The 19,614-nt window shown below is 40.8% G+C and overlaps 1 protein-coding gene across 1 annotated transcript; it reads right to left on the bottom strand.

The window, feature by feature from the left end:
• Nucleotides 1–1,558: 1,558 nt before the first annotated feature.
• On the bottom strand, nt 1,559–2,162 carry LOC121994551 (gibberellin-regulated protein 1-like). The gene is made up of 2 exons (XM_042548547.1): nt 2,022–2,162; nt 1,559–1,930 (listed from the first exon to the last, which is right to left on the bottom strand). Exons 1-2 carry the CDS (start codon nt 2,088–2,090, stop codon nt 1,667–1,669), a joined length of 333 nt encoding a protein of 110 aa, XP_042404481.1. The 5' UTR covers nt 2,091–2,162; the 3' UTR covers nt 1,559–1,666.
• Nucleotides 2,163–19,614: the final 17,452 nt, after the last annotated feature.

A 19,614-nucleotide genomic window follows, 5' to 3' on the forward strand; every position in this document is an offset into this window, starting at 1 on the left:
GGCGGAAAAGTCGACGATCGGAGACTTGAGATGGAGAAGAAGAAGAAGCACAGAAATTATTTAGGGCTCAAATCTTAATCCCAAGAGAGAAGAAAGAGGCGAATATAAAAAGGAAAGCACCTGGCGACTTGGGTCGCGACTTAAGCGCCGAGTACCGATGAACTCGATCGATTTGGGCGAGAGGTGTCACACGTCGTAACTTGATTCGGTACGGAAGAAGAACATGGAGAAGCCCGACGCAACTTTCAACCGGTGCAGGTATAGTAGTACGTCACTGCGGCCGGGCTCGCGCGTTCAACCAGTTCCATAGCAGGTGCGGTTTCGAGTAACACTTTTACGGTCCTTCGCTATTTCGCTATTAGTATCTACGATATCTATTAAAAGACCATTTGTGCATTTCATTAAGAAAAACACTCTTTAATAAAGGAAGTCTCATCCCCTAAACAAAGTATAATCACAATTATTCATAAATTACACCCATAGCCTACAAAGCACGCAAATATCGAATAAATTATCATAAAATATACTCTGCGCTATGATTGGAGAATGATGTGGGTCCGGGTGGGGAAGGATCGGTCACGTCTCGACAAAATGGTGGCAGGTATTGTAATTGAAATGCAATATCTACTTAATCGTCGGATTATGATATCTCAATTAAACCATAACATCTAATAACAAACTGCAATATCTACTTATCGTCAAATTATGACATCTCAGTCACTAATCCCAAATTAAATTCTTCCAAGTTGCCACGTCGGCCACCCGTGCCACGGTAGGGAGGAGATTAATGAAGTGCCGCGGCACGTGCAGGGAACGAACTTGCGGTTCTCGGCGGGTTCGCTGGCTATTAAGCCGGCGCTAGTTCGGCTTTTTTTTTTCCCTTCTCCGCTTGTTCTTTCTCTTCCACCTTTTTTTTCCCGTATATTTTCATTTTCAGGATGAATTCTTCGAATTAAAGTTGAAGCAGATAGAATTCATGAGATTGTGGGAATGTTCTCCACAGGCTTTCTTGAACTGTGAACACTTGTTCTAATCTCTGTAAGTTTAGAGGAGTTGATAGTTCAAGAAAGGCCCTTGGAAAACATGACCAATCTTTTCAAGTTCAACTTCTTTTCCCTTCTTCTTCTTCGTACTTGTTTTGTTTTTCTGAAAAAAGAAACTGAGGATCTGATTGCTCGATGAGGATTTTAACTGAGGAAGAAGAAGAAGAAGGAACAGAGATGCCAAAGTTGACGTTTGAATCTTTGTTGATGTTTTGCTAATTCTGAATTTGGACTTTTGCTTGAATTCTTCTTGGAAAAAACTTGATGGGTCTGCTGAATGACATTAAATTTTGATGGCAGTACAGAAATGCAATTTCAGTGTATATAGGTATTCAATTGCCTGCTGTCTATTAATTAATTATATGCTAAATTTGGTCATTTTATATCCTTATCACACATGGCTTTCTGAAAACAAGAAGAGGATGATGAACATATATAGTTTTAATGTTCTCTGCGTGAAAGGATTTAATGTCGATGTTAATTAACTGAGTTTGAGTTTTCCTGTGAATGGATTGTTTTTAACAATCAAAAGTTCTTCAGATTTAGTTTTTGCACCTTTTTACATGTACTTAAACAGATTTTACTACAAAGACACGCTTGAAATGTCGTCGATCGATCGAGGTTCAAGGGCACTTGCGCCGGCCGCCGTGGGTGGTGATGTTGGCGTAATAGGGACAAGCCTCGTAGTTGCCGGACGTCCCCGGCGGCACGCAGTTGCAGCGGCCGCAGCACGTCCCGCACGCTCTCCCGCACAGTCTCGGCCTCGACGACAGCTTGCACCGCTTCCCGCACAACCCTCCACAGTCTACTGATCCACCACCACCAGTAAGCTCCTCGCTCCTGCTGATCTGCGACGATCTGCCTGCAGCGTTTTCAGTATCCATGAGCTGCAAAACACTTCAAATAGCTCCATCAGTACGTCAATTCAGAAACTAGTAACTTTCTGTAAATTGGCGAGGAGATTAGCTTAGACAATACCATTTCAGATCCTGAAAGACGAAGAACAAACAAGAGCAGAAGAAGAGGAAGAAGAAGACGAGGTGCCATTAACAGAGAAGTGCTCTGGATTGGGAGTATCAGTGATGGAGGAGTGCAATTTATAGAAGAATTAAAGTGTAGAGTTCACGTGCAGTTGAATGACTGACGGCAGCTGAATGGAGCGCGCACACACAGACACGAAGGTTCTACTTAGATCACTGGTGCTTGATCTGCCATTGTTGTGTGGAGGTGCTTATGGTGGAGTACAGCTATAATGAATGGATTGGTGGCTTTCTCATCTCCCCAAAGATCATTATCTGCTAGTTTTTTTTTACTTGGATACCCACAGGAAGTGTTGATTGTCGGATTATGGGATTGGAAATCAGTGGCTAGCTCCTGCTGTATCAAGTGGGATGGGATGATCGAAACGAGGAAGACATGGACGAGTGCCTCACTGATGATGGCTCCTCTGTTATAGTATCTTACCTAACTTTTCTTCCACTATGGATGCCTCACTTCCTCATCTAATATATTGATTTCATTTTTTTTAATAAAAATATAAATATAAATATAAATATAAATTGGTAGATTTTAAAAATTCTGTAAGGAATACTATTACAGTCGGAATTTTCTTTCTAATTTACTTTTGTAAATTGATCTTTACATTATACTCTATACCTCATGAATCATTTTTTAATTAGGTTTTTAATATCATCAACTAATGATTATATATTATTTATATAAGAATTGAATTTATGAATAAATCATAAATATTATTTTATACACTTATATTTGGATTTTATGCATTATTACGGTTGCAAGAACTATCGAGACTTCCAATGTTGCCTAATTATACGATTTGTGATAATTGATACATTGTGTTAGTCTTCGAGTATAATTTCTCTATTATGTTCTTGTTTTTTTTCCTATTATGTTCCTTTTGTAGAATTGAGACGTGCTAGAGGGGAAGGAATATCACTCGCGAGTTTTTCATACTTTTCATAAAAACTATCGGAGATAAACACAACGGAAAATAAATGGAAGAAGAAAAGCAATGCTGATACTTTTGATTTTATTTGTTTCAGAGCCTTTGACGACTCCTACTTCAAGACTCACACTCGTTGAGTGTTTACTTTGGACAATTCACTATCAATTCGAAATATTACAAAACTGAGTACAACAGATTTATAATTAAAGTAATACAACTGAAAGTTATACTGACAACAACGGTATTGAAATTGAGAGCTTCTAATTGTCGGAGTAGCATTACGACTTCGTTGGATCATCTTTAGAGCAGGGCATAGGAGAAAGATCGCGAAGATGAGTTCTATATCATACTCTGCTCATGAAGTCCTTTTATGGGTTGTTGAAAGCGCATTCAATCCCATTGAAGATGCCTCCAACTCGAATCCTTATCCCCAAATCTGTGGAGTCGATAAGTCCCACATTCTGCGAACTTTATCCCTTCGAAGGCGCCTTCAAGCTCCTGGAAGGTGTCTTCCATCCCTAATCCAAGGTGTTTTCAGACACTTGGAAAGGGCCTCCAACTCCCTCCTACGCGAACCTTTAGCTAAGGCACCTGAGATGCCTCCAACACTATTCATCCGAGCATTTCCTTGTGCATCTCCCTTCCTGCAAGACATATTAATCCACAATTAAAATATACTCTACAAAACAAAGTTAGCACAATAAAATATGAATAATAAAGTAGTTGATAGTTTTCAGACTATCCGGTTCTGACTTTCGAATTTCCTGGAAACCCTAGGTCAAACCGACGTTCACTGTTCCCTCAACGAGGACCGCGTCCTCATCTACTCCTCTCAAAAGAAATTACCTTTTGTCGAACCGGTCTTTTAGACCTACTGGACTTTTGCTTAATGTTCAAGACTTCAGGACTTCATGTTGAACCTCCGCTCCACGACCCGTCCAGACTTTCACCTGATCCGCGACCCCCAGGATTTTTACTTAGAGTCCTCGACTCTAGGATTTCGCCCAAAGTCCTCAACCCGTCAAGACTTCGCCCAGTCCACTGGACCAGGACTTCGTTGTCTAACCACAGTTAGGACTTTCCATAACCTAGACTTACCGCCCCCTAGGATCTAGGATTACCTCCCCCTAGGGTTTTCCACTTGTCTAGAATCCACTAGGACTTTTACCGAAGAACACTTAGGACTTTCCTGCAAGCTCATTCATACTTGTTAGACAACAAGTAACCTTAACTTTAAACCCTTTGCCATTATCAAAATACATGTTCGATCGTCTGGTGCTCCCTGCACCAACATCTTTTGCCTCCCTAATCATTTATTTGCAAGTTCTCTTCAGTAATTTGTTATTTTAAATTAAGAAAAAGGTCTATAAGCATCCATATTGATTTAATCGTTAATATATATTATCTATTCAAAAAGCATAGGGCATACATCCCACATACTCATTATATTACTACCTTTTAATTAATACATACATATTCATTTTAAAATTAATACTCATTATTTATAAATCTCATTGTTCATTCATTTATTTTATTCTTTATACATAAAATTATTTTTTTATTTTTTTCATAAAAATTATACATTAATGGCATTCAAAGAATTTAATGTTATTAATGTAGGATCGTTTGCATGTGAGATGGGGTGAATCACATGTAATTTAAAATCTTGTTTTTCTTGTTTTAAAAAGACTTGTCAAAAGTTAGTGTGTAGCGGAAGACAACAAATTAAGTAAGACAAAAATAAAAGAATCAGCAGACAATTGGTTGCTTGGTTCGTACCCCGACGACTACTACTCTAAAGCTCATGTTCTCTCGGAACATATCTAACAGACAATTCACTAAAAATTGAACCTCGAATACAGTTGAAGAAAGTGTAACATGCTACACTTTCTTATGTGAGAACATTAGTAAATGACTTAAAATGTTATTAACACTTAGATTAGTTGAATATCGTATCTCGAGATTGGTATCGTTCTATCTGCGACAGTTGGGCATAGAAAAGTCGCAACACAATATAGCAGGAAGACGACGCAGCAGAATGAGCTTGAAATCTTATGAAGAATTGGTGAAATGAGTTGTGGTCGAACCCTTTAGAGGCACCTCAGGAGCACCTCCATCAACTCTGATCTAATCCCTAAGTATTCAACATTTATCTATGTTGGTCCCTTTGGAGGCCGACAAGAGAGGAGGGGTGAATTGCCCTATAAAAAATTAACACAAACCTTTCTCAGATATTCAACTAATTAACAAGCACTTGTAATCAAAACAAAACGAGACTAATGAAAAGAAATCATACACAGAGGGTTTACTTGGTTTGTAATCGAGGATTTCTAATCCAAGGAAAGGATGACACACTATCTGATGATCTCCTCTAGGCAGAGTAGCCTCTTACAGCGTTGATAGCACAATAAGAAAGAACAGAATTGAAAGCACTAGATTACAAGTTGATTGAAAAGACTGTATAGATCAGTGCTATATTTATAGCACTGTTCGGGGCCCCCTGAAGACCTAGTGCCTCGTCAATTTCTTGACAAAACCGCATAAAGAAATTACATGTTTAATTTCCTTGCTGAAAATGTTAAGTCTAATTTTAATTTTTTAAATTAAGCAAGTTTTTGGAATCCAATAGAGGTTCCTTCCTACAGGGTTAATCAAATATTTTCTAGATATATAGGCTTTTGATATTTTTCTGATTTGACTTTGATAAAATCTATAGTACCAATTTAAACCTCTATAATTTCTAAAAGTAGAAATATTTGAGCAGGTAGAGTTTTTCAATTTTTCTATTTCTTCTTTTAATTTTTCATTTTCAAGTTTAATCTTATCAAAATCCTCTAATAGATATGATTTTGCTAAAGTTATTTTTATTTCTAAGTTTTCATTTTTTAATTCAGTATTTTTACTTTTTAATTTGAACATAGACTTAGCCATAGCCTTAATACCGAAATAAAGTTAATCAGGAGGTAAGAGGCATACCTCACTTACCATATCGGACTTGAAACCTAAATCTCCTCCTGCTTCACTACATTCATCTGAGGTCTCTCCCTCTTCATCCATGCTCGGTTCTGATGTACTTTGCCCTTCATAGTTTGCCATCAGTGCTATCCTGACATATTATTGAATCTCGGACTCAGATGATGAAGTGTCGTCCCAAGTGACTTTTAGAGTCTTGTGCTTCTTGGGAATCTTGCCTTTGTCCTTCTTTAGTTCTGGGCAATCCTCTTTTATGTGTCCTTCCTTTTGACACTGGTAGCAACAAACCCTTCTTCTATTTCTTGGGTTCTTTTTATTCTGCATTTCTTTAAACTTATTAGATCTAAAAAACTTTTTAAAATTTCTTACCATATACGCTTCCTGATCCTCTTCTGAGTTTAACTCGGGTTCATCCTTATTTGTTGTGTTTAGTGTGATCATCTGGCTTGATTCCTTTGTTGTCCCTGCACACCTGGTTTCATGTAATTCAAGAGTAGAAAATAATTCTTCTAAGGTACTTACCTCCAGGTCCTTTGAAATGTAATAGGCGTCGATGATTGACGCTCATTCTGGAGTTCTGGGAAACGCGTTGAGTGTGTAGCGTATGGTGTCCCAGTTGGTTACCGCTTCACCGAGGTTCTCGAGACCGGTAATTAATTCCTTTACCTTCGCATGTAGATCGGTTACCTTCTCACCTTTTTCAAGACGAATGTTCGTCAGTTTATTCCGGAGGATGTCTCTTCTTGCTAGTTTTGCTTCGGATGTCCCTTCGTGGAGTTTCAGGAATTTCTCCCAGAGTTCTTTGGCCGACGAGTAGCTTCCGATACGGTTGACTTCCTGAGGCGACAACATGCTCAGTAGGTGATACTTCGCTCGGTTGTTCGCTACGGAATCATTCTGCTCCTTTTTTGTCCAAAGGCTCTCTTCTTTTTCTTCGCCATTTTGGTTTGTCGGAGCTACAAAACCGTATTTTATAATTAAACAAATTTTGAAATTGGTTTTTAGGAATACCTTCATACGACGCTTCTAGTGTGCGAAGTCCCCCTCGAATTTTGGTGGAACAATGCTTGGTCCGACCATCCTGTTGCTTCGATCGACGGTTATTCCTCCTGAAGCGCCTTGCTGTGATACCACTTGTTGGTCCCTTTGGAGGTCGGCAAGAGGGGAGGGGTGAATTTCCCTATAAGAAATTAACACAAACCTTTCTCGGATATTCAACTAATTAACAAGCACTTGTAATCAAAACAAAACGAGACTAATGAAAAGAAATCAGATATAGAGGGTTTACTTGGTTTGCAATCAAAGGATTGCTAATTCAAGGAAAGGATGGTGCACTATCTGATGATCTCCTCTGGGCGGAGTAGCCTCTTACAGCGTTGACAGCACAAAAAGAAAGAACATAATTGAAAGCATTGGATTACAAGTTAATTGAAAAGACTGTGTAGATCAGTGCTATATTTATAGCACTGTTCGGGGCACCCTGAAGGGTCCGGGCGCCCTGGGGGGGATAAAATTTTATCCCCCAACATTCAAATCGAGTCAAAACTCGATCTGGTCAAAATCTTCGGTCCGGGCGCCCCGGTACGTTCCGAGCACCCCGGAGGGGTCCGGGCGCCCCGAACCCAAAAGTCAACTCTGGTTGACTTTTTCCGTCTGGTAGCTCTGCTTCGGTTCAGCTCGTCTCGGTCCGAGTCTTCAACTCCGGCTCCGCTAGCCTGGGTGATCTCGGTCATCCGGAATATGGCTCATCTGAACCCAACTTCCGGCCTTTTCCTCGAGCAGCCTTCCTTCCCGGTTTCTCGTCCCTCGAATGTCACGTACGTTCTTCTCGTCCACCGGTGTACTCTTCTGTGGTCATCTCGTCCCTCGAACGCATCGAGCTTGTTGGCTCTCTCCCCGTGCCGTCCTTCTCGCTAGCCGCATCTTCTGCTAGACTTCCTATATTCCTAAGCTCCTGCACACTTAGACACAAAGGTTAGGCAAAACAGGACATAACTTAACTTGTTTGATCACATCAAAACACCTTGGGGTTCCAACAAACTATTTAGGAGTGCCTCTAATGCTTCGACATTATCAACTCTAAGGTGTCTCTAATCAATCTATGACACCTCTAATGCTGAAACTTCATCCTTGAAGTTTATCTCCTCTAAGGCATCTCCATCCATCCAGGGCGTCTCCAATCCTTCAGTTAGGGCACCTCTAATCAACTAAGGAGTCTTGAACATTGTTCATCAGAACTTCATTTTTTGCTCTAGACTCTTGCAAAATATATTAGTCTAAAATAATAAAAATATCTAAAAAATGGAGTTAGCACAAATAATAAAACTATGAATTAGATTCTGTCCAACACAACTAGGATCTAGTCTTAGTCTCAACTTAGATTTCTAAAATGGATCTAAGTTGGATCAGCGTCTATGTCTCACTGGACTTGTTCCTCACTAGATTTCTTTTCTCTAGTTGCTTACACTTATCATTTGCAGAATTACTTGACTCGATATCTAACCCACCATGTCTTCCTACCAGATGCCCCATTTGGACTTCAGCCAGTTGTTAGGTTCTGTTGATCCAACTAGAGTTCCTATCAAATATCAATTTCTCTCTAACCTAACTAGACTTCAGCCTAGTATTTGGTCCTCTAGACTGACAAATCCTTCAATCTACACACTTGATTCAAGTATTAGAAAATACAAGATCTAACTTTAACCTTATGTCATGCATTAAAACCTGAGTTTGACTATTAGTGTCAACTACAACAGTTAATATGTTAGTGTTATAACACTCACTCATATTTATTTTAACATCATTTAAGTGTTATAGCAATTACATATTAACACTAACATTAACACCAATATGGATGCACTAAAGATGCTTAAGTAATTTTTCAGTGTGTTTGGAACACTTGACAAAAAGTAAAGGGCCTACATATCACATACTCATTATATTATCATCTTTCTTCTATTAACACACACTCATGTTCATTTTAACATTAACACTCATTATTTGTGGGTCACATTGTTCATTCATTCATCTTTATTGTTTATACCTTAAATTAATTTTCATATTTTTTAATAAAAATTGCACATTAACGATGTTCAAAGATTTGAACGTTGTTAATGTAGGATCGTTTGTGCATGAATCTAGGAGAAATGGTAATAAATTGAGATTCAGTAAGATATGTGTTAAATGCGTTTACGAGAACACCAAAATAGATGTATATAGTGAGCTCCTTCTACATCTCTAAGGAACTTGAGGTATGTGTTTTAGAGAATTTATTTTATACTTTTGAATTACACGAATTAAGATGCGCATGTATAAGAAAAGAAAATTAGTCAAGTTAAAACCTAATACTGAAATCTAACCAGAAAGACGAACTAGATTCTGACATATCACTCACGAAGACGAAGCAACTTTAATGGTAAAAAAGTTTTCAAAGTTTTTTAAGTCTAATTACTTCGATAAGAGACAAACCAAAAGATTCTATGGGCAAATGGGAAAATCAGATGTTATAGCTACCAAAAAAAAGGGCACATCAAGGAAAGCTACCCCGAAACTCAAAAGTAAGGAAAAAAGACAAAGGGCCAAGATGATCGAAGTACTAGAACCTGAAAGTTACGTGGAATAAAATGTTATCAGAATCCGAAGTTGAAGCGTACGCCGGACTTGCACTAATAGTAAGTCACCAAGAATAAGAAAAAGACAAACCTCATCTGAGATGAGCATCGATGAATGGGGAGTTTTGAATTATGAGTCCGACATGATAAATGAGGTATGATTCTTACCTCCTGATTAACTATATAAAGCAATACTGATTTATCTAAATCCCTATGTAAGTTATGAACTAAATGCATGAATTTGAAAAAAAGACAATAATGAATTAAATAAACTTAGCTAAAATATATCCATTAGAATATTTTGATAAAATTCAAATGAAAAATTCAAAGTTGAATGAATAAATAGAATTATTGAAAAAGAATGATGCATGCACAAATTATTTAACAATTTTAAATTTTAAAAATAATAAAGGGCTAAATTGATATTTCAAGAACTATAGGAGTTAAATTGTAAAAATTTCTAAAATTATATTCCGAAAAAATTACTGATAAATCCAATAAGTAGAAATTTATTTTGGGGTTTTAAATCTATTGTAAATTATTAAATTAATTTTATTTGCATGATTAAATATTAAATTAATTTAATTTTAAAATTATTAGTAAAATTAATTAGTTTGTAAATCTATTGTTCATGTTTTTGGTTAATTTTTTTCATAATGCACAAATGGATTACCAGTTAGTATAAAAATTTATGAAATTTTTCGACCAGTAATTAATTTGTTATGAATTTTCAATTAAAAAACTAAATTTTAAAGTTTAAAATTGTTTAAAGATTAGTTTTGAAAAACCTGATTTTTAGACTAAAAAATTTTATATTTTGAGTGAGTAGAAAAATAAGCCAAATTTTTAAGACTCCAAAACTATTTTTTTTAAAAAAAATAGTTTTAAAAATAACTTTGTCTGTTCAATAATATTTATTACGATTAAAATAAAAATATTCTGTGCTTGAAATTTTTATTATGTTTTTAAATTATTATTATTATTATTATTATTGGTAAAAAAATTCAAGAATTTTTGACACATTAAAATAATATTTTAACTATTTTTTCCAAAACTTTAGATTAATTGATTAAAAATTATTCCTTTTGAAATTTAATCTTGGTAAAAGGGCATATAGCTAATAATTTTGTTTAGAACCACTAGAAAAAGTTGCAATATTTTTCTAACCTTTCTTGTATTTTTTCTAATATATATATTTTTTGATGTAATCAAAGAGAGGAGAATAGAAATTAAGTTAAAGGGGAAGTATAGGGTTTTTTATTACAATTTTTGCAAATTAACTTAGTTAAATTTATTTGGTTTAACTCTAATTTGACTTGAGTTGATGCACATCAAAAAGGAATAAATTATAAGTACCCCAGGTGAGTTTTGATGTGATCAACTGAATTAAGTTAGGCTATGTGATTTGATGTCTTATGTTTAAGTGTATAGGAACTTAGTATTAGTACCCCAATGTAGTTTTGATATGATCAACCAAGTCAGGTTAGGTCCTGTTGGTTTTAACCCTGTGTCTAAGTGTGCAGGAACTTAGGAGTACAAGAAGTCGAGCAAAAGACACAACTAGGGAGAAGGACGGAACGGGAGAGAGTCGACGAACACGGTGCATCCGAGGGATGAGGTGCTGCGGAAGAGTACGCAAGCAGACGAGAAGGAGGCGCATGACGTTTCCGAGCGACGAGAAGTCGAAGCGCAAGATTGCTTGAGAACGCCGGAAGTTGGGTTCGGGTGAGTCCTATTCCGGATGGCCGAGATCATCCAAATGAACGGACCCAGAGTGGAAGACCTCAACCAAGGCGAGCGGAACCGGAGCAGAAGAGTGTGACCGAAAGTCAACATGATATTGACTTTCTTGGTCCGAGCGCCTGGACCGAGTCCGAGCACCCAGAACCCAATTCGGGCACCCGGAAGGGTTCCGGGGGCCCAGACTTGGATTTTTATCCGGATCCGTTATGATGGAGATAAAGTTTCATCCCCCTCCAGACGCTTGGAACCCTTCCATGCGCTCCGGCCAGGGCTATAAATACAACCCTGGTCCCAGAAGCTAAAATAGAACACTTGTAAACAACTTTTTCTGTCTAGCTTTGCTTTTTAAGTGCTTTAATTGTTGTAAAGAGGCTTCTCCACCTAAAGGAGAATTTAGTGTGCTTTTCAACTTCCTAGGATTAACAACTTCTCCGGTTGTAACCAAGTAAAACTCTTCATGCCTCTTCCGTTCTTTAATTATTACTTAATTTTTATGCAAATGTTTAATTAAGGTATAACGTTCAAGGTGTTAGGACCTACGGATAGCGGCTAGAGAGGGGGGTGTGAATAGCCGACCCTAATTTTTCGTTTCTTCCTACGAATTAGGTTAGCGCAGCGGAAATAAAATAATAGAAACGAGAACGAGAAGATCAAACCTTAGACGCAGCGATGTAACGAGGTTCGGAGATGATACTCCTACTCCTCGGCGTGTCCGTAAGGTGGACGAAGCCTATCAATCCGTCGGTGGATGAGACCCCGGATAACCGGCTAATGTGAACTCCTTCTGGGTGGAGAAACCTCGCCACAATCTCTCTTGCAACAGCAAGAATGGAGTACAACCAATAGAGAAAGAAAACAAGAACAATATAAATGTAAAAACACTTTGCTTGCCTTCTCGTCGACTGGAGTTCGATGAAGCAGTAACTTCACGATGTCAACAGCAGCTGATCACCCAGTAGATGGAAGTTCACACGAAGCTTCAAGAATAGGGAGCTCAGCAAAGCTCAAATCGCAGTAGTGAGGAAGGAGCAGCAGCACTGTAGCAGCTCGAAGTGATTTATATCTGCACCTGCGAAGAAGACAAAGAAGACACAGAGAGAAATCTAGCCGTTGTGTCTCAACGGCTAGACCTGGACCGATCAGGCCATAGCCTGATCGGTCCAGGACATCCCTGATCGGTCTGTGGACCGATCAGGCCCTAGTCTGATCGGTCCCCAGACCGATCCCACCTCTTCTGTGAAGGGTTGCCGATCCCTGATCGATCTGTGGACCGATCAGGCCCTAGGCTGATCGGTCCCCAGACCTGTCAGCCACATCTCTCTGTGAGGCTTTAAAGACTGATCGGTCTGTGGACCGATCAGGCAACGATCAGTAGCTTACTGATCGTTTTCTGATCATTTTCTGATCGGTCTGTGGACCGATTAGATAACCTACAGCGAACCACTGTTTGGTTACTGATCGGTCACCAGATCGATCAGATAAACCTGAGTATCACTGGATCGGTCTGCTGACCGATCCAATGCCCATGTGGATTTAGAGCTTCTCATCCCTAAATCCTAAGGCCTTCCTGGTCTTGAGAACGAGCTACCGAGCCCTCTCTGACCTAGTCTGGAGAACGAGCTACCGAGCCCTCTCCAACTTCCACGTCCGGTCCAGAGAACGAGCTACCGAGCCCTCTCTGACATAGTCTGGAGAACGAGCTACCGAGCTCTCTCCGACTTCGTCCGGTCCAGAGAACGAGCTACCGAGCCCTCTCTGACCTAGTCCGGAGAACGAGCTACCGAGCCCTCTCCGACTTCGTCCGGTCCAGAGAACGAGCTACCGAGCCCTCTCTGACCTAGTCCGGAGAACGAGCTACCGAGCCCTCTCCGACTTCATCCGGTCCAGAGAACGAGCTCCCGAGCCCTCTCTGACCTAGTCCGGAGAACGAGCTGCCGAGCCCTCTCCGACTTCCCATGCCAAGCTTCCATACTTGGACTTCTCCCGTGCCAAGTCTCCATACTTGGACTTTTCCCGTGCCAAGCTCCCTGCTTGGACTTTTCCGTGCCAAGTCTCCATACTTAGACTTTTCATGTGCCAAGTCTCCATACTTGGACTTTTCACCAGATGTCTGATCAACCTTGACCTATCTGGATTTCCCTTGCCTGGCTTCACTCACCAGGACTTTCCAACTGCCTGGCTTCACTCACCAGGACTTTCCAACTGCCTGGCTTCACTCCCAGGACTTTCCCTTGCCTGGCTTCACTCACCAGGACTTTCCGAATCAGGTCGACTCACCTCGGGTCAACCAGGTCAACCTTGACCAAAGATTACACCCACAATCTCCCAAGTTTGTATTCTGTCAAACATCAGAATACAACTTTTCTACTCTCGTCAAACATTAGAATAGAGCTTTTCTATTCTCGTCAAACATCAAAATACAACTCGAGTCAGGTCAACTCGAGTCAGGTCAACTCGAGTCAGGTCAACTCGAGTCAGGTCAACTCGAGTCAGGTCAACTCGAGTCAGGTCAACCTTGACCTAAGGTTGCACCAACAATCTCCCCCTTTTTGATGTTTGACAAAACCATAATCAAGTTAGGTTAAACCGATAACCTAACTTAGGATTTCCAATGTTCTTCCTTGAACATTCTTTGGACATTCTCCCATTCTCCCCCTTTTTGACACATATCAAAAAGAGTGAATCAAGGTCAAGAGTTTCTTCCTAATGAGAGTCTCATACCTTTCATTGAAACTCTTAATTTTCCCCTTGATACTAAGGTCAACAATTAACTTAGTGATAATCCCGTATCACTCAAGTCTTTAGGAGTAAAAACTCCCCCTAAAGGTCAACTCCCCCTTGACCATTGCACCAACAATGTCTTGGAGAGTTTCAAACCTTTAGAAATCTAAACCACCAACTTCCATAGCTGAAATTTCAATCAACAGTCGAAAAATCAGCATTTGGCACGCTCTGATCGGTCACCAGACCGATCAGCCTTCACTGGATCGGTCCACTGACCGATCCAGGATCGGTCCTAGTGACCGATCCACACTTTCCTAGACCGATCAGAATCCTCTCTGATCGGTCCACAAGATTGATATCAGAATTTCTGATTTTCCTCCCGAAATTCAGAAACTCCTAGAAAATTACAGAAAATTCCAAAAATTATAAAATTTTGAGGATACATTCCTCATAACATATACTATCATGGAAAAATAGTTTTCTATGAAAATAACTTCCATTTTCAAATCTTGATACAAAGTTCGAAAAGTTTTGAAATAGCTCAAAGTTTCAAAAACTTTGTATCAACTTGCTCAATGATGAATGCTATCACTAGAAAAGCTTCATCAAGGTTTTTCAAATCAATTTTGAAATGATTTTAAACCATTTAATTTAGGACCACAATCTTAGGGCTAAGTGTACATGACTTGTACACAAGCTTTCCCTATGATCCTCCATTTAGAATTAGACTCATCTAGGTACAAGAGCTATGCACCTTGATCCTTGTTAGGATCTTAGATGGCTAGAGGGGGGGGGGTGAATAGCCTCTTAAAAACTTAAACAAAGATTTCTACAAAGAACCTTGTTAGCACAGCGGAATTAGGAAAGTAAAACAAGGAGGAAACAAGCACACTAACACAAGGATTTATGAGGTTCGGGGATAACTTGCCCCTACTCCTCGGCGTGTCCGTAAGGTGGACGACCCCTCGATCTTGGGTAGATCGCACCCCGGAAAAATTCTGGCTCAAGATCCTCCTTCTCAGTGGAGTAACCTCTCCACAAAGTCTCAAGAAATATATATGTTAAAGCACAAGACTTATAGAGCTTGGTGGCAAAGAAGAATGAACTAAAGCTTACAACCACGCGAGAATCAGTGAAAACAGGGAACTCCCCGATCGCAGTATCACACCCGAGAGCTCAAGAACTTAGCACACCTCAACGATCAACAGAACTTTCTTGCTTTCTTTCTTGCCCTTTTTTTTGTTGTTTTTCTTTCCTCTCGCTTTTTACTGCTTCTTAAGCCCCTGTTCTCCGCTGTCACGGATCGTGGTCAAGCTGCACCGAATCATCGCTCTAGCCAATCCCTCTTCCTCCTTACCTGGTTCCCTAAACTCACACCAATGAAATCATAGTCTTCACTGGTGTCTTCTGAGCTCGAACCAATCACCAGGAGTCAAGCAGATCGCAGCCAGATCACACCAGTAGCCGTTGATGCTTCAAATGCACCATGCGTCGCGAATCACAGCAGAAAGGCCATTTGTCGTATTCCTCTTATGGACTTAATTTGAAATTAAGCTTGGAATGATACCTGTGATCCTGCAAACTCAAAAGCTAACAGCACAGAGGTTATATCACATGAATCAAGTAGATCAAATGTAGTGGAGGAATCGCAGAGACAGCGAACAATATGGATCGTGTGTGGATCGGTCACCAGACCGATCCATGGACCGATCAGGACATATCCTGATCGGTCCACTGCTTATCTGATCGGTCATGGAGACCAATCAGGCCGCAGCTGGATCGGTCTCCACAACCGATCCCTGCCTTTCTTCTTTCGCAGTAGCATCTCCTGATCGGTCTCCAAGACCGATCAGATTGCACTCAGTGTGCTACTGAGTGTTTCCTGATCGGTCTACAGACCGATCAGATTACACTCAGTGGCTACTGAGTGTTTCCTGATCGGTCACCAGACCGATCAGAAAATTGAGTTTCACTAGATCGGTTTGTGGACCGATCAGTCATCCAAAGTATCACTAGATCGGTCTGTTGACCGATCCAACGCCTATGTGATACTAGGATTAGTCTGAGAACGAGCTCCCGAGCCCTCTCTGACCTAATCCGGTCCAGAGAACGAGCTCCCGAGCCCTCTTTGACCTAGTCCGGAGAATGAGCTGCCGAGCCCTCTCCGACTTCGTCTGGTCCAGAGAACGAGCTACCGAGCCCTCTCTGACCTAGTCCAGAGAACCCAGCCCTCTCCAGCCGTCCGGAGAACGAGCTACCGAGCCCTCTCTGACCTGGTCCGGAGAATGAGCTACTGAGCCCTCTCCGACCTAGTCCGGAGAACGAGCTACCGAGCCCTCTCCGACTTCGTAAGGTCCAGAGAACGAGCTACCGAGCCCTCTCTGACCTAGTCCGGAGAATGAGCTCTCTCCGACTTCGCGTGCCAAGTTTCCAACTTGGACTTTTCCCTTCCACTTGATCAACCTTGATCATTAATCAAACCGAGTTTAATTAACATCTGATACAAACTTAAATCAGTGTCAACATTAAAACAACAGCCAGGTCAGACTGTATCAACAATCTCCCCCTTTTTGTTGTTTGACAACACGATTTAAGTTTAGATCAGAAATGTTCTTATTTTCATAATTTTAGGGGAATCAAAATCCTCCCCCTAAGATGGATACACCACTATCTTTTCCTCTATAATCAAGCCTTCATACATCTCTAAACTTAGGTATCCTCTCCCCCTTTGTCAAACACCGAAAAGGTGCCGATGAGGTGACAAAACTCAAAAGGCTCCCCCTTAACCCATACTGTCTTTTGCTTAATGCACTTAGAGTTCCCTCTTATATGACAGTAAGAAAGAGATAAGATACAATCAAGTCATGACATAGGAACAGCATATGAATATGAACTGAAGCATAAGGAAAAGCAAGAAATAGACAAATGAATAGCAAAAATATACGAGTAGCATAAGTATCCAGGTCAGACAAAGATATCCAACAAATAGCATCCAAAATACAGACAGGCAAAGTGACACACAGAATGTATCAATCAATATCCTCAACATGAGGAAACTCATCATCATCTGCGGGAGGCACGTAGCCCTGAGGCGGCATGTTGGAGCTCGAAGGTGGATGACCCGAGAAATGCTGCGGAGGTGGGTAGTTGGCCATCCAGCCCAGAAGCAGCTGCTGCGTCACCAACTGCTGACTGCGTAAGTCATCGTAGCGCTGGTCGATCCGAACGCGCAGTCCATGGAGCTCAGCAGCCAGTAGCTCATCGTGTCGATCGGCTTCTGGTAGCCGCCGAGCTCGCGGTCGTCATCTGGCTACTGATGGAGGAGGAGCAGCCGAGGAAGTGCCCGTGGAAATTGGACCTCCTGCATATCCTTCCACCGAAGATGAGATACCGGTTTGAAAATACCTGCGCGACGGCAATCCTGTCTGACCATCTTCACTATCCTACCCTTAGACACATCTATCTGAAGGGTCTCGAGCCAATCTGTAATTATATGCCCATAAGGCATATAAATGGTGGAGCTGCTAGGCTGAGAATAGGAGATGATCGAAGAATAGATGCTGGACATAATGTCAAAGTCGAGACGCCGACGCAAACCATAAAGCATCAGGCAGTGGTATGGTCGGATCTCTGCTAGAGGTTTGGACGTGATTGGAAGGAGACAGTTTGTGACTATCTTAAAAAGAATATAGTCAGGGGCAGATAGTCGTAGGGCGGCAAAGGTGGGAAAATCAACATCCAACTCATCCAGTCCACCTGGTCTAGGATGACCGAAGAAGTACTCATAGATGGAATCAGGTGATACATCAAGTGGAGGAGGTAATGATTCTGGTAAATCAGGAAAAATGGGAAAAGGATCTCCTGAACAAACTCGGCAACTTAGATACCTAAAGAATTCTACTACAGAGAAATCAATAGTTTTCTTAGCGACTCTGGTTCTATAAATACCATCACTGGTTTGATGAAGATTGTTGTAGAATTCAGATACTAGGTCATAGTTGATGTCCCTTTCTAAGTAGACTAACGAGTCAAGATTGTAATATGCTAGTGTTTCGGATACAGAGGGACAAAACTCATCCATGTACTTTCGATCCACAGACCGACATGGGAGTAGTTTGAATGTCCTCTGTTGAAACGCTTGTTCAAACTGTCGGTTCGGGAATCTTGAAGAAGAGGAAGGTTGAGGTCGGGAGGGTGCCTGGGACTTGGACTTCTCAGCAGATGACTTTGACGTACCCTCACCGGCTGATTTCTTCCTAAATAGGTGATAAATGGGACATGGTCGGGGCAAATGGGAGTCCACGGGAGCCACAGAGTCGAGAACCGAGACAACACACACAACACACAGAGATACACTGTGAAAAGAAGCTAAAATGCCAAAAATGAACAGATGTCGGGGAGAAAGGAAGTTACCTAGGCGCCATTTGAAGCTTTCGGAGAAGATGAAGAGAAGAGTCGGAACTGAGGAGTGGTTCGGCTAGGGTTTTCGGCGTGAAATGAGAGGAAGAAGGATTGGGGAAGTTAAAGGAGGGGTGATCGATCATAAGATCGGACGGCTGTCCGATCAGGAGAAATCCTGACCGATCAGGGAGCGTCCTGATCGGTCAGGGAGTGTCTGATCGGTCGTGGAGACCGATCAGAAGGCCTCTGATCGGACCCTGGACCGATCAGAGGTGGATCACGTACCAAAGCCTCCTGATCGGTCGTGGGGATCGATCAGGGAACCTCCTGATCGGTCCCCGGACCGATCAGAGGTCGATCAGTAATATATGTGCCAGAACCCTGATCGGTCTGCACACCGATCAGATATCGAATGGAACTCTCCTGATCGGTCGCACAGACCGATCAGATATCATCCTGATCGATCCCTGGACCGATCAGTGTCTGATAATCAAGGATTTCAGTCTCTGAAATTCGTATCGAAAGCTCTGAAACTTAGTTCAACAACTTCCAAGTTCAGAACCTAGGATCTGAAGAGCCCACAGATTATATTCAGTGATACCAATGAATATTTCCTAATGATGAGCTCTAATGATTTGTAATTATTTAGGGCTCGAAAGTTTCAGACACTTCATAACAAATGTGTTGAATCTCAAGGTTTCAAAACCAGAGAAGTTTGTTTTGTTTGTTTGCTGAAACTATGATCTATAGTGAACCAAGGTAATAAATCTGACTCAGGCTATCGGTTCAAAATACATCTTGCTATGAGTAGTTACAAGTTTGTCAAAATATGTCAAGGTTTCTTCACCAACTTGTCCTATTTTCAGTCAAAATCAGGAAGATATCAGTCAAGGGTATCAATCAACACATCAACAAAGTTAGATGATTTCTAGACACAGGTCCAACCAAGATTCCTTGGTTGGAATATATGAGTAAGATCTAGGAGCCAAATACACATGAATTATGTAATGGCCTTCCCCATACTCAATTTATGTCTCTTCAACCTAATTATTCAAGGGACGCATGATACATTTTGAATAATTTGGTTGATCCTAGCATCTCACCCCATTTCTAGCAAACAAAAATATTTTGTTAAACCTTATAGTTTGTGTGA

This window comes from Zingiber officinale, chromosome 6A (genome assembly GCF_018446385.1).
Source record: "Zingiber officinale cultivar Zhangliang chromosome 6A, Zo_v1.1, whole genome shotgun sequence".
Classification (NCBI taxonomy): domain Eukaryota; kingdom Viridiplantae; phylum Streptophyta; class Magnoliopsida; order Zingiberales; family Zingiberaceae; genus Zingiber; species Zingiber officinale.